Source organism: Schistocerca gregaria, chromosome 7 (assembly GCF_023897955.1).
Source record: "Schistocerca gregaria isolate iqSchGreg1 chromosome 7, iqSchGreg1.2, whole genome shotgun sequence".
NCBI lineage: Eukaryota > Metazoa > Arthropoda > Insecta > Orthoptera > Acrididae > Schistocerca > Schistocerca gregaria.
This window is the reverse complement of record NC_064926.1, coordinates 213,352,812-213,376,892: the sequence shown is the minus strand read 5'-3', so window position 1 is coordinate 213,376,892 and position 24,081 is coordinate 213,352,812. Positions and strand designations below refer to the sequence as shown.

Genomic DNA, 24,081 nt, shown 5'->3' with positions numbered 1-24,081 from the left:
TGCCGGACCGAGACTCGAACTCAGGACCGTTGCCTTTGCCTTTTTAAGATCACGTTGTCAGTAAATAAGTTTTCCCTAAATACAAATGAAACCTATCGAAAGAAACAAAGATGTAAAATTTTTAATAGAAATAGCTAAAACATCAAATCCGTTTTATCTTATCCAAGTATTTCAATGTTAGTTTTTATTCGACAAGATAAGACTGCGATTCTTAATTCAGTCACTGACATAAACTTCCGAAAATACTTTTATCACTGAGATTAAAAAAATATTTGGTGTACTATTCTGTCACTGAGGTAAACATCCGAACTACTAAGCTGAGCAGACTCCTAAAACTTTAAATCAGCATATGTGTTCCGATTTTTATGAAACAATGCCTATGTGTTGCTCCAAGCTATGCTCAAAGCTACCTGTGAAAACCCCACGAAAATTTATGTAGTAGTTTTCGAGATTAGCGTGTTCAGACAGACAGACAGACACAGCGGTTTTGGAGTTCTGCTATTAGCTTAGACTGTGAGCGGTGGCCTTATGCCGTACCTGTCGCTGCAGCCGTCAGTTACCTAACAGAGTGGAGTGGGATGCGCCACCTGTCCATGAACTGTGTACACTGTGTTGTGAGTGAAGTAGTATTTTAACTCAAAATCTTAAACATGGCTGCGGTTCAGCGACTGTATAAATTTGAAGGGGTCGAAAAAATCAGCCCGCCATTTACAAATCAAAGTTTCATTTAGCCCTTTATCTAGATTTAGATATTTCTAAAAATATCTTCTTCCGAAGGAGTGGGCCCTAAAAATGTATATAAACGGTTACAAACTATTTTTAAGTACGTAACAAATATTAATAATATAAAAAATACTTATGAGCTAAACGGACTCACTTGCTACATCACGTGGTGGTAAATGGCTTTAGCTGAAGACGAGAGGCTCTTATCATGTATAAAACTTATATAAAAACCAGAAACATCACAGGCCGTCGCTTCAGACAGGACTCACGTTACACTCAGCGTACGTAAGAATAGATACTCACTGGTAAAGGCTCTTGTTTGTATAAAATTATAAAGGAGTCCAAAGAATAAATTATTTGCATAACGTAAGTTCTCACCATGGCAGAGACAAAGGCCAACTGTTCGAAGGTACAGATTCAAGCGATAAGGAAAAATTAGCATGCAGTGGGCACTATATTCATGCGTATAAGAATTACGCCTTGCTTATGTCAAGTAACAGCATTTTACATTAAAATCAGAAAGAAAATTTATTCTACAAGACTACTAATAACGAAATAAATTAACAGGTATACGTTACTTATAAAATCTCTAATACATTTGCTGACAGAGTTATACTGTACGTAAATTCAGCTTGAGGTACCTAGAGTTCTATATACAAAGGACCACTGTTACAAATACATGGGGAAAGAAGAGCAAATATAAAATAAAACAACGTCACTAAAAAGAGTAATTTCTGCTTAGCACTGCGGAAGCTTAAGCGATAAGGAAAAATTGGAATGCATTGATCGCTATATACATGCGCGCAAGCATTGCGTCTCTCTAGTGTTAAGTAAAATAAGTTTACTTTAAAGCAAAATGACAATCTCTTATAGAAGGCCAGTAATAAATGTAATAAAATTATCTGTAAAACATTTATGTAGCAGAGTGATACTGCACGTAATTATTACTCTGCTAAATAAACAGAAGGGCAATACAAGGGTCCGGAGGACAAGTCCTTACGAGGGAACCTTTTCTTTTTCTTTCCAGTATTAAGTTACTTACAGTACAAATAAACCGAAAAAATGCTCAATATATTGTATTTATTAATATATTCGTAGAATGCATGAAAAGGAAAAGCAATAGAAAATATGAGATTGCAAATAATTGCCAGGAAAGCATAATACTTACAGCGTCCACGAGGACCCTGAAAATAACTTGCCAAGAAGGAATTGTAATTAAATTCTACAGGATTTCTTTTGCTTTCATTGTGACCTTCGTGCGGCCCTTGTCAACTGCACGCGAACAGTAAGTTCAAATGTGTGTGAAATCTTATGGGGCTTAACTGCTAAAGTCATCAGTCCCTAAGCTTACACACTACTTTAACCTAAATTATCCTGAGGTCAAACACACACACCAATGCCCGAGGGAGGACTCGTACCTCCGCCGGGACCAGCCGCACAGTCCATGACTGCAGCGTCTGAGGCCGCTCGGCTAATCCCGCGCGGCGCAAACAGTAAGTTCCGTATTTTTATGATGAACATCATTCCAGCAAGTGTAAATCATCAATTGTTACATTATTTACATTATAAAAGAATCTAATTTTACTTACGAAATTCTCGTGTACGCTTTGAAAGCTCTTGCTGGAAAATATGTGCAATTCCAAATTTTCCTTTGCATTTCCTGTGCATGTATCTCATTAAAATACTAAAGGGTGCTGAGAAGTAATGACTACGAACTTTTTATGTAAACTGTAAAGACTTTTTAAATAAAAAGAACGTTTTTTAACATTCTACATCTCTGTTCTTCAGGTCTACTTCCTTATTTCTCGGCATAGTGACCCTGGCGACGAGCACATTTCTTCCAAGGAGAGACCAGTTTTTTCATACCGTCACTGTAGAATGTGTGACGCTGTTGACGCGGCCACAATCTCACTTCGTCTCGCAGCGCTTCATCACGATCAAAGTGAAGTTCTCGAAAGTATTTGCAAACAGATCAAAAGCACATCCCTGATACGCAGAATCATTGATGTATTTCGTTCCAAAGATGGGTAAACAAGCTGTTCAGCAGGTGGTCATAATGTTTTGGCTCATCAGTGTAGACAATCATCTTCTCCTCGTTCCAATTGGGAGTGGAACAGAAAAGGAAATGACCAGCAGCAGTGCAATGTCCCCTCTACGATGCACCATATGGTGGCTTGCGGAGCGTGTATGTAAATGTATCTTATCTCGAAACGGCATCCAAGCAAAATCAACTGGCCTAATCGAAAAATCATGCTGCTATTGGAAGGAGGTGATTCAGGAAAGCCACCAAACATAATTACAGATGGCAAGATGGGAATTTGAGCTGCTTTAATCATACATTTGGATTTCATGACTTGATCACAGAAATAGTTAGAGTTACCGATGTTAGAGTTTTGCAGTAGTTCCGCCCTCCTACATATAGTTATCTCTGTATTGATATAGAAAGCGAAAATAACACGCAGGAGACCTGTACAGCCATTTCACTCAACGATGCGAGAGAAGCACTACGAGTGAATTGAAGTCACATGTGCGCACCGGAAGGCATCATCCTCATGTTATCATTGCTCTTAACTGTGACCTCAAAGTGACTCCCAAATCAAACATCAGTAGATGCTGACTCACAAGGAGAAACCCTCAGACACACCCAGCCGATTCGACTTATGTTTGATAGGTCACTTCTGTGCAGCCTAAAACGAAAGACTCCAAAATATTTTGGCTCAACACCCATCTGTTCTCAAGAAAACCAGTCCTAAACTTCATGATGCGTAATCGACTCAAGATTGACCGAACAGGTGTATAATTGAAAACTGAGAATTTTTCAGCTTCATATATGGTGTCTACAAACGTATATTTTCCTGTAAACCGAAAAAAAGCTATTACAACGTTCGCTTATGTATTCATAACTTACATGCTGTTCAAAGAAAACGGCGCTGGTGTAGCAGTCAAGATATCTGGCTGGGGAGCAAAGAATCTGCATTAGTTTCCCTGACGTATTCAAAAACTTTTTCTTTCATTTGTAGGTACTCCGCATTGAAACTGGTAGTAATATGAAGGTTAATAAAGTAAATAAGTCAATAAAGAACAATTAAGAAAGTATACAAGTGAATTTCTCAACTACTTCAATTACTAAAATAATAAAATTTCAAGGCTTGTTGTATGGAAACAAATCCGAGGTGGATTGCTGCGAAGACGAAAATTCTCACGATTTTTTTCCGTTTTCCATCGTTCATTAGTTGATTCCAAATTCATATATAACGGAAATTCCATTCACGTTATTGCACAAGGTGGTACAGACAAACGTACCATCATAGTTCTTGGTAGTATGCATAAAATAACACATTCATACGCGGGGCAATATTCCGTCACAGCGAGGGGAAGTTGTTGCCTAAAGTTTTGTTGTGTTTAAGAGAAACAAATGGTTATTTTGGTCCTTGGCGTATAAAAGAGGTCAATCGTACAACAGACTCTTTTAAAAATATTTGCGTTACTTGCTCCAACTACGGGAAATTCACAAATACGATTTACAAAACATATCTCGAGAACATTGTAAACCAGTATGTTGGTGATAACAGGTTTCGTCTGTTTTTGGATTTCTGGAGTGGACAAGTTAATACTATCATGTATGTCGGCGTGTTTATAGATGACGAGGGTCAACCGACTTGCAAAGTAGAAATAATACCACCAAACCGCACATCCGTGTGTTAGCCATGTGACGTTTATTTTTATCGCCAGCTTAAAGACTTAATTTCGAGGCTTCAAGAATGCAACCTGCTGTTGAAGACCCAGTGGAAATTGCGCAACCACACGAATATTCGCTATTGTGTACGACATTCATCTGCGGTGTGTGATCTCCAAAGCAACGTGTGCTTCATAAAACTTTGAAACACTACCCTACAGTTCGCATTTAGTGCATGCAGCGCCAAAGTCTTTATTATCAAGGAAAGTGCATCATGTGCCAGTTACGGAGCGAGGTAGTGTAGTACTTACGGCGCTATCTTGCAGTTGAGAGTAGAGTGTTTATATGGTCTGTCGTATTAACCTAGCTTCAAAAGCTGGTTTCCTTGTCGTAACCCATTACTCAACGAGAAGCTTGAAAATATTATGTCACATGGTACTAGTGTTTAGACAGTCGAAATCATCTGGTAGACTTTTGCACAGAAGATAATTTAATAATTTCTAACTTTTGATTTAAGACTCATACAAGAAGAGTTGTACTTGGAAGAGATAAGGAGACAGTGGAAGGTTTCGTATGGGTTACATAGCGGTATGGCAGAGATTTCTAAATGAAATTTTAAGCTGCAGAACGTTCGCAGAGCCAGATGTGGACTGCAGATTAAAAAACTAGATAAATTGCAGAAAGGCAGTAGATTAAGGACAAGGGAGCTGGGTGAACTGATAAAAAAAACAACCGAGAGGTTATTGAGAGGTGCCTGTCATAGCCAACGATTGACTGAAACAAACGAAAGGAACATTTTCGAAAATGAAACGGTAGCTTTGAGAGCTGAAATACGAAGGCTGCAGGGGATCATATTGGCCAAAAGATAAGGCTGTGTAAAAATACTTGTGAGAGGTGTTGAAATGAAAAGGTACGAATCAATCTGTGGGTATAGCTGAACTCTTTATCTCAAAGTGATCACCAGACCACTGTTCCACTGTGTCACGAGCCGAGTGATTTCCTGTTCACAGAAGTCCTGTGGCTATGAAAGGAGCCAGTTCTCCCCTGTGTCCTTTGGTTCGTTGTTGGGCTTGAAGCGCTTCCATTTGAGATTTTTTTTTCGGACCAATCACGTGGAAGTCGCAGGACATGTCCGTGATGTAGGGTAGATATGAAACTTACTGGCAGATTAAAAATGTGTGCCAGACCGAGACTCGAACTCGGGACCTTTGCCTTCCGCGGACAAGTGCTCTACCAACTGAGCTACCGAAGCGCGACTGACGCCCCGTCCTCACAGCCTTAATTCCGCCAGTACCTCGTCCTCTACCTTCCAAACTTCACAGAAGCTCTCCTGTGAACCACACAGTTTTAACCTTCCAGGAAGTTTCATATCAGCTCACACTCAGCTGTGCAGTTAAAATTTCATTCTATATAGGGAGGATGCAAAAGCTGGTGCTGCTTGAACTTGGTCGTTACATTTTACATGACACCAGAACACGTGGACACACCTTATCTTGGAACAGAATCACTCCCTCCGTGAGCAGCCGACGCCGTTTGTCCTTGATGGATTTGCGCGGACTACGGAGTGTCTCAAAGTGCGCGACACGGTTAACGATCTTCCTTTGCTCGAAGAAGTCAGTGAGTATCGGGCCACGGACGTCGGAAAAAGAGGGTTTCATCTTGCCTTCTGAGGGCACAGATTTAAATTTTTGTAAGGTGACGACGCATGCTTCCACAGCACGAGATGTCTCACTACGTTACCTCAAAGCGGCGTATACAAACTTGTACTGGTTTTGTTGTAACAATGCTTTCTACCTTTCCATTTGAACACCACTATAGTGGTGCTAATAATACACTCCTGGAAATGGAAAAAAGAACACATTGACACCGATGTGTCAGACCCATCATACTTGCTCCGGACACTGCGAGAGGGCTGTACAAGCAATGATCACACGCACGGCACAGCGGACACGCCAGGAACCGCGGTGTTGGCCGTCGAATGGCGCTAGCTGCGCAGCATTTGTGCACCGCCGCCGTCAGTGTCAGCCAGTTTGCCGTGGCATACGGAGCTCCATCGCAGTCTTTAACACTGGTAGCATGCCGCGACAGCGTGAACGTGAACTGTATGTGCAGTTGACGGACTTTGAGCGAGGGCGTATAGTGGGCATGCGGGAGGCCAGGTGGACATACCGCCGAATTGCTCAACACGTGGGGCGTGAAGTCTCCACAGTACATCGATGTTGTCGCCAGTGGTCGGCGGAAAGTGCACGTGCCCGTCGACCTGGGAACGGACCGCAGCGACGCACGGATGCACGCCAAGACCGTAGGATCCTACGCAGTGCCGTAGGGGACCGCACCGCCACTTCCCAGCAAATTAGGGACACTGTTGCTCCTGGGGTATCGGCGAGGACCATTCGCAACCGTCTCCATGAAGCTGGGCTACGGTCCCGCACACCGTTAGGCCGTCTTCCGCTCACGCCCCAACATCGTGCAGCCCGCCTCCAGTGGTGTCGCGACAGGCGTGAATGGAGGGACGAATGGAGACGTGTCGTCTTCAGCGGTGAGAGTCGCTTCTGCTTTGGTGCCAATGATGGTCGTATGCGTGTTTGGCGCCGTGCAGGTGAGCGCCACAATCAGGACTGCATACGACCGAGGCACACAGGGCCAACACCCGGCATCATGGTGTGGGGTGCGATCTCCTACACTGGCCGTACACCTCTGGTGATCGTCGAGGGGACACTGAATAGTGCAAGGTACATCCGAACCGTCATCGAACCCATCGTTCCACCATTCCTACACCGGCAAGGGAACTTCCTGTTCCAACAGCACAATGCACGTCCGCATGTACCCCGTGCCACCCAACGTGCTCTAGAAGGTGTAAGTCAACTACCCTGGCCAGCAAGATCTCCGGATCTGTCCCCCATTGAGCATGTTTGGGACTGGATGAAGCATCGTCTCACGCGGTCTGCACGTCCAGCTCGAACGCTGGTCCAACTGAGGCGCCAGGTGGAAATGGCATGGCAAGCCGTTCCACAGGACTACATCCAGCATCTATACGATCGTGTCCATGGGAGAATAGCAGCCTGCATTGCTGCGAAAGGTGGATATACACTGTACTATTGCCGACATTGTGCATGGTCTGTAGCCTGTGTCTATGTGCCTGTGGTTCTGACAGTGTGATCATGTGATGTATCTGACCCCAGGAATGTGTCAATAAAGTTTCCCCTTCCTGGGACAATGAATTCACGGTGTTCTTATTTCAATTTCCAGGAGTGTATTAAGTCACGTAATACTGTTAGTTAACTTCGGCTATCTGACGGCGTGAAGGAATGCAGTACTAAGTTCTGTCATGAAAAGTAATCAGATAATTGAATATCGTCATCAGTGACATGCAGCAGGTACAAGTACTAAACAGTTCACACTTTACATAAAAATACAAAGTAGTTGAATGATATTTGAATAGCTGAAGCCTATTTACTTGATTCCATCTATCACAGAAGGTGAAACTGCATCTTAGTCTTTACAATCATGATCGGGGTCCACTTAATATTACCGAATAAGATCACACACATGAGATAAGACTTTTCGTTTTCCCTTCAAATGTCATAACTGAAGAATCACAATGTAGTTAATCAAGAAGTGAGGTCAAGACCTGCTACGAAAGGAAGCAAAGTAAAAGTGGGCCCTCAGACCCTTGTACATTTTGCTATTTTATACGTGAAGTACTAGCGAGTCCGTGCAATTTGCAGCACGGAATTTTTAACTGAAATTTGGTATAGCGCCTTTGGATGGCAGCCGCTCGCAAGTGAAAAGAAATAGCTTCCGCGCCATTTGCGGATTTGTACGTTACTTCAAATACTAGGTTGGTGCATAAGTTCGTAGCGCTTTTATTTTGAGTGTTGGTACTCCAGTTGTATGCGTTTATTTATCGAGAACATTTCTGACATATTCTTCTGGGTGAGTTCACAGGAGAGGTGACAGCGAGAGCAGCCAGAAACATTTGCTCCGCGTATGGGGATAATCCCACTGAGCAGAGCACGGCAGGAAGACAGTATTCTCCATTTAAGGAGGATCGTTCAGGAAGACCTTCGGGGTTTGATTAAGATCGTTTAAAGGCATTAATCCACAATGATTTACGTCACATCAGTGTCTCGAAAGCTGGCAAATTGATGAACTGTGAGCATTCCACCATCTTGAGACATTTGTATGCAGCAGGGAAAGTTCAAAAGTCGGGCGTAGCGTTACAGCATTCTCTAAGCCTAAACCACAAAACTCTGCACGTGACCATGTGCTCATCTCTACTTTCTCGTCATCAATTAGCTCTTCGAAAACACCGACCATTCCTATCCTGTATCGTTATTGGTAACGAGAAATGGTCCGTTTATGCTAACAAAAGGATAAGAAAGGAATGGTTGATCCCAAACAAAGCAGCAACTCCCAGTACAAAGACCTACGTGCATACACAAAAGATAATGTTACGGATCTAGTGGAACAGCGAGGTGTGGTGTACTACGAATTGCTTTCCCGATTTATAATCACCACTGCTGATATTTATGGTCAACATCTGAGACATCTTGCAAACTCACTCGGAGAACAACCACCAGGGAGACTGCGCGAAGTGAAGCTGCTGATACGCCCACCCGCATTCTGCTACACTGACAAAAAATTCTGTACGAGATTTGGATAGGGAAGTAATTCCGCACACACCGTATTCACTTGATCTTGCGCCCTGAGATTATCATCTTTTCCGCTCTCTATCGAACAGCCTTCAAGCAACTTCCTTATTCATATCTATCTGGCCGATAATAATATAAAATACTTTAATTTTTATTTTTTTTTGTTGAGAAACGCTACAAATGGTTCAAATGGCTCTAAGCACTATGGAAATGGCATCTAAGGTCATCAGTTCCCAAGACTTATAACTACGTAAACCAAACAAGACGAAGGACATCTCGCACGTCCATGCCCGAGACAGGATTCGAATCTGCGATCGTAGCAGCAGCGCGGTTCCGGACTGAAGCACCTAGAACCGTGCGGTCACAGCGGCCGGCTGAGCAACGCTACAACTTGAATCGAAATAATACCTCAAAGTTGGAAGACTGTGGTAAGTAGCGAACGAGAATGTATTATTGATTACTAAAGTCTCTGTTATGTGTATCTTTTGTGTTACTAAACTTACGAAAAAACTCTTCGATCTTGTGCAACAGCCACAAACACTTCAAAATAGAAGGAGCAGGGTATATTATAAGGTACTGAATTTAATTGACCAACGGGGAAAATATAAAAGTATGAGAAATAAGTTAGGTACATGAGAATACAGGCGCTAAAATATGTGACTGATAAACTGTGAAAAATGATAAAAGGAGGAACTGCTAGAGGCTGTTACATTATGCATGACTGTGGAAAATAGAGATGCTGCTAATTGGAAATTTAGAGCGATCTTCGGAAAAAAGAGAACTGAGGGCAATATTACATAAAAGGGAGAGGAAATAGATGAAGATGAAATGGGAGACATGATTGTGCAAAAGGAATTTAAAAGAGCAGCCAAAGACTCAAATCGAAACACGACTCCGTGGAGTAGATATTCTCCTAGAATTACTGATATGTAAGATGTCTGTGAAAGGTGGAATATCATCAGATTGAAAGCAGAATGTTGTAATTCCGATTCCAAAGGAAGTATGTGCTTACAGAAGTGAATACTACCGAACCACGTGCTTAATAAGGCGTTGCTGCTAAATACTAAGCCGGCCGTAGTGGCCGAGCGGTTCTAGGTGCTACAATCCGGAACCGCGCGACCGCTACGGCCGCAGGTTCGAATCCTGCCTCGGGCATGGATGTGTGTGATGTCCTTTGGTTAGTTAGGCTTAAGTAGTTCTAAGTTCTAGGGGACTGATGACCTCAGTAATTAAGTCCCATAGTGCTCAGACCCATTTGAACCATTTGCTAAATACTAACGCGAATAACTTACAGCGGAATGGAACAGGTGATATAAGCAGCCCTCGGTGAAGATCAGTTTAGGCCCTATAGAAGTGAGTCTTTTACAATAAACGGTACAGACACGACGAGAATAAAAAATTTTGAAATGATACAGAAGAATAGTGAATTTTAAATGGGTAGATCGTGAAACTAAAGAGGAGACATTGAGTCGAATTAACGGGAAAATAAATTTATGGTACAACTTGACTAAAGGAAGGGATCGGTTGATAGGACACATCCTAACACATCACGGAATTGTCTATTTCGCAATGCTCAGTAGTGTGACACGTAAAATGGTAGAGAGGAAAATTAAGGTTTGACTATAGTAAGCAGGCTGTGCGATTATGTAGATTGCAGTAGTCATGAGATATTGAGGCTTGGGTAGGTCAGAATGCTGTGGAGTAGTGCATCAAACCAGTCTTCAGACTGAACACAAGAACAACAACAACAACAACAACCATCACCATCTTCAGGATGTCGAATGTTGTTTATAGCCGTCTTATTGATCAGGACCCTAGTGGTTCATTTGATAGCAAATGGTAGCACCAACTCTAGTATCTCTACTACTCACAAAGTCAGTTACGTTTTCGAAAGACACTGCGCGAAAATATAAAGCGGTTGTTGCAGTATCCTTTAATGATGTTGCAACAAATTATTTCCTTTTGGAAGAACTGGACGTCGCTGGAGTTAATATGATTTGATGAATAAACACGTCAATATTGTTTCCCGATGTTGTTCCGTCATAGAAAAAATGTAGAAAAATGTGAAGCGTAGCACTTCTTCGGCAGTATAATTCTCATGCTTTGTGAAGAAGATATCCTCATTTCATTCGCAGTGGATAATTACGTAAAAAAAGAAGAATGTTATCCACGCCAATATTTCAACGATAAACTGAGAAAGGGAAACATAGGCAACGGGTATCGTGAGATCGTGTATCTCTTTATGGCACAATTACGTGTCTCCAAACACTTCACTATTGGTTGTGAACAATTACAAGTGAATTTATAAGAACTTCTCCTGGAAAAATTTTTTGCGTTCGTACTTTGCAGTAGTAACACGGGAGTGTTCACGTGAAGACGGGTTTTTTATACACTAGCCATGTCGATAATATCATTTTCGTATCTAAGAATCTCGTGAACATCCCCTATCACTGATAACGAATTAAACTAAATGTAAAAAGAGCAAAAATGGCAGACATAATGAATGCAAATATTCCAGAATGAGATTTTCACTCTGCAGCGGAGTGTGCGCTGATATGAAACTTCCTGGCAGATTAAAACTGTGTGCCCGACCGAGACTCGAACTCGGGACCTTTGCCTTTCGCGGGCAAGTGCTCTACCAACTGAGCTCCCGAAGCACGACTCACGGCCGGTACTCACAGCTTTAGTTCTGCCAGTATCCGTCTCCTACCTTCCAAACTTTACAGAAGCTCTTCTGCGAAACTTGCAGAACTAGCACTCCTGAAAGAAAGGATATTGCGGAGACATGGCTTAGCCACAGCCTGGGGGATGTTTCCAGAATGAGATTTTCACTCTGCAGCGGAGTGTGCGCTGATATGAAACTTCCTGGCAGATTAAAACTGTGTGCCCGACCGAGACTCGAACTCGGGACCTTTGCCTTTCGCGGGCAAGTGCTCTTCCAACTGAGCTCCCGAAGCACGACTCACGTCCGGTGTGAGTACCGGACGTGAGTCGTGCTTCGGGAGCTCAGTTGGTAGAGCACTTGCCCGCGAAAGGCAAATGTCCCGAGTTCGAGTCTCGGTCGGGCACACAGTTTTAATCTGCCAGGAAGTTTCAATGCAAATATTGTTGTAACAGTTGTGTGCTGGATGTAATGTCCCATTCCCCATCTTTCCCTCTCAAACACACTGCCAAGGAAGGATGCTATCACACACCTGACACGTCAAAACTACTACATATGGTATTTGAGGTTCTTATTTGTCTTTTAAGGTAATTCTTTGCAGGGAAAATATTAATAACTATGAGTACCCGCCGTTGCCCGGGTACGTATTTCGTCTCAATTTTCTGTTACTCCATCTCCTCATTCCATCTCTGTCTATCCATCTCCTACTGCACCTATCTCAGTCCATCTCCTCCACCCCTTCTCTCTGTCAATCTGGAACTCCCCACTTTGTACATATGCTCCTTGACCCTCTGTCTGTCTCCGCCCGCTCCAACCTGGTTTCTGTCTCCTTCTTCCCAATTCTCTATCCGTCTTCTCACTTTCACTTTTTCTGTCTCTCTCTTCCTCTTTCCTTTCTCTATCGATTTTCCCATCCCCTCTGTCTGTCTCCCCCCCCCCCCTCCCTTTCTCTCACCACGTTATCACGCTGAACCAAATAGAAGATTGATTATTCTTACCCCCCACAGTGTACCAAATTTGGTTGACATCGTTGCATGTATTAAGCGTGTGCTTCTTACCCGTGGCTTTGCCCAGTTAAGCATGTGTAAAATATATGTCATATGTTTTAAACATATTTCACACATATTTTTACACATATTTCACCTGCACCTCTAGTGAGTTACCGAGCGAGGTGGCGCAGTGGTTAGAACACTGGATTCGCATTCGGGAGGACGACGGTTCAATCCCGCGTCCGGCCGTCCTGATTTAGGTTTTCCGTAATTTTCAGGCAAATGCCGGGATGGTTCCTTTGAAAGGGTAGGGCCGATTTCCTTCCGCATCCTTCCCTAATCCGAGCTTGTGCTCTAATGACCTCGTTGTCGACAGGACGTTAAACGCTAATTTCCTCCTCCTCCTTCCTCTAGTGAGCTGCGCCGAGCAGATTTTTTTTTTTTCAGGCTGCTTAATGTGTATGACGTCGCTGTACAATGATATAATTTTGCAGGTACAGTCAGCGAAGTACGTGGATACTGTCTGTGAAATGTATTGTGAACAGAATTAGTTAAAAAAAGGTTCAAATGGCTCTGAGCAATATGGGACTCAACTGCTGTGGTCATTAGTCCCCTAGAACTTAGAACTACTTAAACCTAACTAACATCCATGCCCGAGGCAGGATTCGAAAGTGCGACCGTAGCAGTCGCACGGTTCCGGACTGCGCGCCTAGAACCGCGAGACCACCGCGGCCGGCGAACAGAATTAGTATTAAAGAAATAATAAATTAAAACGTCACGCATGATCCGGTAGTTTTTCACATATCTCAGTGTTTATGACGTCATATCTCCTGAACTATTAATCGTATAATAATATAATTGCGCAGGTATATTCAGTGCTATTTGTGTATACCGTGTGCAAAGTGTGTCCTCAATATAGTTAGTAGTAAGAAGTTAAAACGTCATGCTTCAAGCCACAGTTTTGCGGCATGAGCAGCGGAAATGTAAGAGATACACTCTTCTCCTTTCATCGTTTCGTGGTGGTCATCAACGAGAAAAAGTTTCGTAATGGTTTGAAATTATGTGTAAAGTCTATTGCAAGTATCTAAGTGCTATCATTCACAAATAACAGATCAGTAAAGTAGGCGTATGGCGGCTTGGGCTAATGTACTTCCCCGCCCCACCCGTTTGATATATAGGTGGTTCTTACTCCCAGAGCGATGATTTCAGACAGTAAGTGATATGTGTGCCAAATTTGGTTGTAACCGCTGCAGTGGTTTAGGAGGAGATGAGGCACATAAATTCATACATACATACACACATGAGATGTATAAGTAGATATATTATTGTAATATGTATAGATTTTACACGTTAATACAATGTATTTCATGTGTGTATAAGCTTATTTTATAATTTGCCTTGCATAAGCACTGTTTCGTGTGCTGTAAGAGTGCTGCTGTCATTTCTTCGTATTTGCTGTGAGACCGTCTGTATTGTGGCCTGTCCGTATTGAATTACCGTCATTACGAGTCACATGTACGTGTGTCAGCCGTTGTAACCCGTAATCTGTTTATCCTTTCGCAGTTATTTCCGCAGCGTATCATTTGTCTTGTCCTATCTAGTCTTCCGTCTCAGATACTTAAGGGTCTCGGACTGGTGTGTTGTAATACGCCGTTATGTAGCAGCTCTGTCGTCTCTGTCTGTCCCGCTTGCTGTGTCGCTGGCGTGTCGTGAATGTGCAAAGTTGCCAGCAGAGAGCAGTAGTGTGTTTTCTGTTTTGTCCAGAGCGTGATGAAAACCTCTCCAGGACGAGAAGTGCCACGTGGCTACTGAGTGCGTGTTGTTCGCAGGATGGTGCAGACCTAGAGGGGTGGCTGTCGGCGAAGCCCCGGCCCGAAGAGGTAATTAAAACCGACGGCAGCCCGCCAGGTGGTTGTCCCGAGTCTTCCGCTCGAAAGATTGCACCGCAGGATGGTGCGACTCGCGCCTGCGCACTCGTTATCGACTTGCCATTAGCCCACATGCATAAACAAGCGCCCATCGCCGCGAGATGCCGGCCAGTTCGGTAAATGATGACGAGGCTGTACGCTGCACAGTGCAATCCATTGTATTCAATGCGCACACAGAGACAGACGCACGCACGCACAAGCACACTCACACACGCACACACACACACACACACATTCATACTCACATGTGTTACGATTGGAGGCCGAAATGCAGGAGTTTTAGCTCACGCAGGCTGGCGTGAGGAGGGAAGAACTATACTAACGTGAGGTCTGGAACATGACGAGGAATGAGAATTCAGAAAGCGGACGAAATTAGTTTGATGCTTATCTTTAATCCATTAATGATGAACGTCGCCCTTGACGGTAGATGATTCACAATATTGTCTGTTCAGAATACATTCTTATAGTAACTGAATATGGCGCCTTGCTAGATCGTAGCAAATGACGTAGCTGAAGGCTATGCTAAACTGTCGTCTCTGCAATTGAGAGTGTCTATAGACAGTGAACCATCGCTAGCAAAGTCGGCTGTACAACTGGGTCGAGTGCTAGGGAGTCTCTAGACTAGACCTGCCGTGAGGCGGCGCTCGGTCTGCAATCACTGATAGTGGCGACACGCGGATACGACGTATACTAACGGACCGCGGCCGATTTAAAGGCTATCACCTAGCAAGTGTGGATTCTGGCAGTGACACCACACCTGCTATCTTTGTGAACTCCGTTATCAGGCTCAGAAGTCGCTGTTAGAGAGTGGAAAAGCATGGTGACACGAAACTGTGTTCTATGTTAGGTTTCAACGCAATGAATTATTTGCAAGACAATAGTAATAATAAATGAACTTCGGTAACATTAAAAACAGCAGGTTTGAATGATGCACGTTAAAATTTTGGCTGCGTGATAGTTGTGCCAGCAAACCAATTATAATCAACCAATTTATCAATCTGGAAAATACAAAAATGATTTCATGATTTAGAGGTTGGGAGGGTATAGAAAAAACATTCAAATGAATGTTGCAGTTATTTATATTCGCAAACAATTCTCAATAGTACACTAACTACATGATTTGATCGTCCAATGGCTACGGGGATAAAGGTACAGAAGACGAGAACTCGTCATTTACATTTTTTGAAAACAAACTACAATCGGAAATTTAGAAAAATGTTAATTCGTAACCAAGATATAAACTCCGTTATAAGTAACAAATTTTATCGCTGCTTACAGCGAAGTCCAGCTGTTCGTTGTATTTCCCAGGAACGATGCCTCTGAACTAAACCTCAGAACTGTCACCTGAAGACACACCAAAGCTGATATTCGTCGTCAAAGGAAAAAAAGAAAAACTCTTTACGCTATGTTTTATAATTTATGCTATAAGCTGCCAGTTGCGGAAACAGCCTACTACATATATATGTTGCTAAAACAAGGTAATGTGTTCTTCGTTCGCCACTTGGTAGATCTGTTCCACGTTTATCAACATAAAATAGAAGTTATGTAGGTTTTTCAGTGACAATTTATTCCAATAACAGGTTTTCAGCTTACAAAGCCACGATTAGTCGATAACTGCCTACCGTCGAGAAAGACAGTAGAATCCTGGTGAACAGCACTGTATGATATATTTTACATGGAAAGTATGATGCGAGACATAGTAAAAGCAAATTCTGATAGAGCATTTGTGCAATATTTGAAATCATCTAAACAAAACAGCACACAACTTCTATGGGAGCGAATTACAAAACATTAAAAAAATCTGCGTTTGTGTGTGTGTGTGTGTGTGTGTGTGTGTGTGTGTGAGAGAGAGAGAGAGAGAGAGAGAGAGAGAGAGAGAGAGAGAGAGAGCGACGAGGGAGAGAGGGGGAGTTAGGTTAAGACAGCTTAAAGTCCAATCGGTGTTTCTGAAGAAAACATTGCAGCATTCGTCCTGCGTAGTATTAGATAACATTTATATCGATGCTTCTACCGAATACCTCTACAATACTCTTGACACATCACGGAAAAGATATGATACATAACATCTTCAAAATAAACGTTGCAAGTATGATAACACAAGATTTTCTTATTAGCTCTGTTGTTGTTATCGTCTTCAGTCTGAAGACTGGTTTGATGCAGCCCTCCGTGCTAGTCTATTCCGTGCAATACTCTTTATCTCTGAATACCTACTTCAATGTTAACATATCAACAAAAGTTTGGAATGTCGTAGGCTTCACTACAATGACTTCTTGTAGAACACCCGTGGAAGCTATACAGTAGCTTATTAACAAAATAAACATAATTCCTTACGAAAACAGTTTAGGGTAAGATGTGAAACATACATACATGCAAAATCCTCAGGTAGTTGGAGGGTTCTGCCCGCAATGCTCCAAATGATCTCAGTTGGGGAGAGATACAAAGACCGTGCTCGCCAAGGTAGGGTTTGGCAAGCAAGAAAAAAAAGCAGTAGAAACTGTCGCCGTGTGCGGGTGGGCATTATCTTGATGAAATGTAAGCCCAGGATGGCTTCCTATAAAGGGCAACATGACGGGGCATAGAATATTGTCGACGTACTACTGTGATGTAAGAGTATCGTGAATGACAACAAAAGTGGTCCTGATATGGAAAGCAATGGCACCCAGACCATCTCTCCCAGTTGTCGGGTTGTATAGCGGACGACCGTAATATTGGTATTCCACCGCTGTTTGTGGCTTCTCCAGATACGTCTTTGCTGATCATCGGGGCTCAGTTAGAACCGGAACTCGTCACTGAAACCATCCTTCTCCAGTCATTCCACGCCGGAAGCGTGTCTGGAGGCGCCGCACACAGGGGTGGGATACCAGTCACACTGTCCCTCAGGAGGAGATCCAACAACTCTGTCCATCAATGACAAGCCGAATGACTAGTTGTATACGGTCCAGAGGTGGACCAACGCATCATTAACTTGCTCACTTTGTGAAGCTCACTCTCATGAATAAATCATCCAATTTTTCTGAAATTGTAATCATGTGTTGGTCTCCAATTTTATAACACATACACCAGTTTCATCCCATTCGGATAATTCATTCGTGGTACATCATCTTTTTTATCTAAGAGCGTATTTTGCATTAATGTTGTACAGCGGCGGTTCAATTGGACTGGCTCTGTGTCTCTCAACACTTTTGACCAGCGTGTTGACCACCTAGCGCTGTGTCTATGGCTCTCTAAGCTTCCCACTAGTAAGGCTTATCGACATTTCACAGCACCCAGTAACTGATTTACCACGCATTCGTCGCTGATAGTTTACTGTGTCGTGTTGCTCATTCCAGCTTTTTGAAAACGCGGCTAATTTTTAGTCACATTGTTGTGGTCCGACTGGTGCTCGGTAAAATTTCATTTTTGATATTTTCGGGTAATAATTAGCGACAAATTTGTATGACCCTTGCGTAACAAAAATATACTTACAAGGGAACATTCCGAGTAGTCAATAAACGATCTTGATGGAACTTGGCGGTTGTGTAGAGGAGGGGGGGGGGGGCAAAATATTGCAATACGTATTTTTTTATTTGTGCCAAGTTCCACTTTTAGGGGTATAACGCACCCCGAAATGTAAGATGGCGTTTTAGATGTGGAGGCAGCATCTTCGGAACGATCATACATTAAAAACGATTCTCATAGAAAAGTTGATATGTTATTGACGCTCTTAGAAAGTGTATAATCGAATATTGTAATAATCATAAATTTTGCAAAGTTCTCCACTACCATTAATTAATTTTGAAAAATGAAAACTTTTGTTGTAACATAAATTAAAGAAACTTTCAACCTACACACATCTATGTGTAATAAAACTGGTTTCTGAAGTACTATTTTTGGAAAATAAGTTGTACACAACATGCTGTCAGAGTATTTTCAGCATGAATAATTAAAATATCTAGACATTTATTATTAGTCTAATTATCTATTTCATTTATATTGTAAATTGTTACATTTATTTTTATTTTTATTTTTTATTTTATTATTTCGTTCACCGTTTAACATACGTGTATTTTATTAAATAATACGTAACTTATAATTGTAATACAAAATCATTACAATAACGATAATCTCTAAAGACTTGCTTAAAGTAAAGTTGCCTTACACCAAGCTCATAAAATGGACGAAATGTCTTTACGTAGTATATACAACGCAGAACACAACAAAAGAAATCAGCAGCATCCCAAATTGTTGCTGGTGAACTAAATATCCTGATTTGCGATAGGCGTATTTTCAGACATGGACAGGCAGTGGCGAAAAGAATTGGTTATGTGCTATTGACTGCAGCTTAATTATATTGTTTCTCAAGTGGAGATTGACATAAAAATCATTCAACAGTACCAGATCCGAAAATCTTCTCACAAGGTTTTCGATTTTGGAAGAACTTTGCTTTACCAGTAGCTTATTAATTATGGTACTTCGTATGCAAGTACTGAATACGTTTTTCCACCACGATAAACGGTTCGTTTTGGTCAGTGGAAAAATCGCCAATGGTGGAGGTTTCTCGACCGTTTCTTCTTCGTAGTGGAGAACTGATGTCTGCAAGCAAGTTCCATTGGAATTTCACTATTTTGCACAGTTGGCATACGTGAAAAAAAAGAACAGAATATGGGAGATCGTAAGCACTGAAAAATGAAACATAACAAGGAAGCAGGGGGCAGTGAATTGTATTGCTATGGGAATATCTTTTGGCAAAAAATAACAGAACGATGGCAGTCGCGAGGCGGAAGTAAGTGAGAGGAAGGGTTTCTCCATTACACAGCTCAACCCTGGTGGGCATTTTCGCAAGTTGCCTGTTATGCGTTCAACCAGCTGCTTTTCGATAGATTCAGCTGGCATTATTCGGCCGTGTATGTCGCATGCGCTGGACGCTCATCCACGCTATACAAGTACTGGGATTTCTCGGCCTTGCTCGGCTGACGGTCTGGCAAATACAGTTCACAGGCGGTCCAGCCTTAGCCTACGTGTGCAGACGCTATTAAGTCGGAGAGGCACGAAACAGAGACTGGCTGCAGTTGGTAGTAGGCAGCCGTGTTCGGGGTTTTTTTCCAGAGACGGGCGCGCTGAATCGACGCTGGTGATGGTGACACGTTTCGAAACACGTGCACGGCGATCGCTCTAATGGACGCTAAACGCGGTGGCGGACGTCGGCAGGGACACGGCCGAGCCCGGGTGCGACTGGTTCCCTGCGGCTGGACTAGCCAGCCCGCGCCGCCGCCGGCCGGACACTTTCCCTGACCGGCAGCTGGAGTCGCATCACGCCTCGAGGCTCTGGAATCTAGGACGGACTCGTGCCCAGCAGTCCGTGCCGCTGGCCGCGCCCTGCGAAGGCGCTACTGCCGCGCAGTCACGAGGCGTCGACGCACCATCGGCCTTCCTGCCAGTTTCATTCGCCCTCTTAAAATAGAGGTTTCTAACACAGCTGCGTCCACATGTACACAAATACTCCGCAAGCCATCGTACGGTGCGTGGTGGAGGCTACCGTGTACCACTACTAGTCATTCCTTCCCCAGCTCCACTCGCAAAGAGAGAGAGGGGAAAACAGCTGTCTGCATGATTCCGTATGAACCCTAATTTCTCATACAGTAGAGTCTCGATTATCCGACCTAAACCGGCAGCGACAAGGTCGGATAAGCGGCTAGGTCGGATAACAAGGAAAATAATAAAAAAATACAAAAATTAAACTAAAGTAGGCCCAATGAGTTAAACATTTAATACCATGCAAATCAAATTAGGCTGAATAGATATTTACTGTGTGAAGAAGTTAGCAATTGTCTTTGGTCTGCCTGCTGTTTGCCTTTTCTTCTTCTTCTTCCTCTTTTTTTTTTCTTTTTTTTTGCGGTTAAATCACGTAGTCTCTTAACAAGTAAAACCTCGGTAGACGATGTTTCCTCCCGTTGCTTTACACATTTTAAAGCAGTTTCTAAGGCCTTGTGTCCTTCGTTGTGAGAGATCTTGGGCGCACTTTCCTCCACTACATCCGCTTCTTCGTCTTCTTCTTTATCGTTTACCATGTTGACTATATCTTTATCTGTCACTTCCAACACTTCATTTGGGACAATCCATTCATTTATGTCATCTTCTGTGGCGTCAGTACATCCCAGAACTTTTCGTAACAATGAAAGGAGGGTAGTATTTTCTGGTTCGGTCTGCTGCTGTAGATTTTCATCATCTGGAGAATTTTCTTGATTTTCCTGTAGCCAAATTTTCCAGGATTTCGAAATTGTATTTGCTCCAACACTCTCCCAAGATTGGGCCACGTCAGAAGCTACGTCTTTCAATTCCATGTCTTCTCCCTTGTCCACAGCATTAATTAAAGAGGAAAGTAAGTTTCTGCGGTAGTTTGTCTTCAGTGTCCTTAAGGTTCCTTGGTCCATAGGCTGACATAAGGATGTGACATTTGGAGGCAGAAACATGGTCTTTACGTCTTAATCTTGAAGTTCATCTTCATTAAGATGACAATTGGCACTGTCTAGAAGCAATAGTGCTTTGCGGGGCTTTCAAAAACTTTTCAGTTTGTGGCACGAACACGTTAAAAAGCCATTCTTTGAAAATGTCTGAGCGCATCGAAGCATTTTTTTTGTTGTTGTTGTAATAATTCACCGGTAAAGCATTTTTAGATACATTTTTAAATGCTCTTGGTTTTTTTGGTTTACCTGTCATAGACAGTTTCATTTTCAAATTTGGCTGTGGCATTACTGTATGCAAGAATTATACTCTTTCTTTGCTACGTTAGTAGCATGGCGTTGCGTTTTCGGCCTTTGATGCTAATGTTTTGTCCGGTAACATTTTGTAATTGAGACCAGTCCCGTCGCTGTTAAAAATTTGATCGCCTGTTAAGTTTTCCTTGTCTAGTACCTTGTGAAGTTTATTCCTAAACAATTGAACAGCTTCAAAATTTGCTGAAAGCTTTTCACCACAGACATTAAATTGCTGAATTCCGTATCTTTTCTTCCATCTATCGAGCCAGCCTATACTAGCTGTGAAATCAGGTTCACCTTCGTTTAGTTCGTTGCGAAACTTTAAGGCTTTTTCCTGCAAAATAGGCCTCGACACGGGTACAACTTTATCTCTATGTTGAATAAACCATAGGAACAAAGCTTCACTTACTTTTTCATAATCACATTTTTGCATGGTTTTACGATCTTCGAAAACAGCCGAGATCGCTCGCTGAGAACACGACTTCTCAATTTCATTCCGGTTCCTTTTCCAGTCTCCAACTGTTGTCTTCCCGACGTTATAATCTTGCGCCACTTTTAATAAAGTTTCACCATTGACTATTCTTTTTAAAGCTTTGAGTTTTCCTTTTTCCGTTCTGAAGCCATCAGCACAAGCTTTTACAATAAACAAAGTGCAACACGTCCACTCCACTACAGGTCTAAGTTAGCACTGAGGAGTGAGGAGTAGCAGACGGCGACAGTGAACTGAGTACCAGCAAACAACGCGTTACCCACTGAGCTGTCGTCGGCTGGCGCACGGCCGGCGCGGTGTTAGGGTCGGGTAACACAGAAGGTCGGATAACCGAATATCGGATAATCGAGACTCTACTGTATCTTATTTTCGAGCTCCTTCCGCGCAATGTATGTTGGCGGCAGTAGAATCGTTCGGCAATCGGAGTCAAACGTTCTCTATAATTTCTCAGTAGTGTTCCTCGAAAAGAAATGTACTAGCAAGGACAATTGCGTGCACTCTCAGTTTGGTGCATTACACATTTCAGTGTATGTAGAATCAAAATGGTAAACAGAACAAAATTTAGTCTGCCCACCATTTACTGCTTGACTCGAAAAGTAATGTCGGTTGGGGGACTGATCACCTCCCTTAGTGGTTAGAGTCAATTGAGCCAATGTGGGTTGAATACAGAAAAAAACTGTATTCTCCTATTGGTAGTAATTTTTTGAAATTATGCTCAAAATCGTGTTGTAATCGAGAATTTACGGCTATCGGGGCATTATGAATAGTCAGTGACAAAGGGCATAAACTGAGGTTCGAGAATGGTATTTTACGTGTCTTGTTGTCCATTTCCAAGGGCGACACCCAGATAAATGCGTTTTTTGTAGACCCTGGCTACAGATCAGTCATTTCCTACATTTATTGTAAACCATGAGTGAACTGTTAAATCTCAAATGGTGTCGCAGTTTTGTTGTACCTCCTCCCATTTAAGCTGAACATTGTACTTTATTACTGGCTAACTTCGTAGAACACTTCTGAACGATGGAAGGTACAGTTCTGCTGTACAACCGAGGTCCACCACCGACAGCGAGAAACTATCGCATAGGCAACGTGAGGGAAAGTCTTGCAGACAGCACTTGGACCTATACCTTCAAATTGACCACGACGCACGGATAAGTGTGCGTTACCATCTGAACAGTGCTCTAACGATCCTTATGTCTTGTGCTTTTTTCTCTTTTCTGTCAGAGTTGTTGTAACAAATCAATATTTCAAAACAATGGAAATTTTACCGATAATCATTACTCGTTTTCAAAAATCTTTTATTCAGAAACCTAAAATTTTAGCACCATTATTATGGAAGAGTGATATACCGTTTTTTATTTAGTTATTAGAAAAAATAAAAAAGAACCTTGATAAAGGAGAACAACAAATACCGAAAAATATCAGTTTTTCACATCCGGTCAGTTTTTCGTACCTGTAAGGCGAAGGAATTAATACAGTCTTGATGAATTCAGTCACTCTTAATGTTCAAGGATTGATAGCGATAACTGATCAACTGATTTGGTGAAAAGCCGACTCATTCTTGATTAAACGAGACGGAATATCAAAATGACGAAAGCAATGGGATAGCAATATGCACATTTACAGATGTCGGTATTATAGCGTACACAATGTATAAAACGGCAATACAATGGCAGAGCTGTCATTTGTGCTCAGGTGATCCATGTGAAAAGATTTCCGATGTGACCATGGCAGCAAGATTCGAATTAACAGATTTTGAACGTAGGCTGGTAGTTGGAGCTAGAAGCATGGGACGTTCCACCTCGGTAGTCGTTAGGGAATTCAATAATCCGAGGCCCACTGCGTCAAGAACGTGCTGAGAATGCCAAATTTCAGGTATTGCCTCTCACCACGAACGATGCAGTGGCTCACGGATTTCACTTAACGACCGAGATCAGCGGCATTTGACAAGAGGACAATTGTCAGTGCTAACAGACGAGCAACACTGCGTGAAATAACTGCATAATCGGTGTGGGAGATAAGTAACTGCACTTGATCTCTATCAGGACCGTGTGTAGTAAAACACTATAGTGTTCAAAACAATCTTCGTGTTGATGACAGCTTTACTTTTGATGTTGAATGTGTAAGAAGATATGAAGAGGCTTGTAGGGGATAGGTCAGCATGGAGAGGTGAATAAAACCAGTCATCAGACTGAAGAACAAAAGAACAGCAGCAACAACAAAA

At 42.5% G+C, this 24,081-nt stretch overlaps 1 protein-coding gene across 2 annotated transcripts in view; it reads left to right on the top strand.

Moving 5' to 3' along the window:
• LOC126281635 (uncharacterized) overlaps positions 1–24,081 on the top strand; it is a 185,466-nt gene that overhangs the window by 57,201 nt on the left and 104,184 nt on the right. The window contains exon 2 of one of the 2 annotated variants that reach the window (XM_049980765.1): positions 14,535–14,585. The exons of the other annotated variant lie outside the window; for it this stretch is intronic. Coding sequence (XP_049836722.1) covers positions 14,535–14,585 — 51 coding nt within the window. The remainder of the gene's footprint in view (positions 1–14,534; positions 14,586–24,081) is intronic. 2 annotated transcript variants of the gene reach the window in all.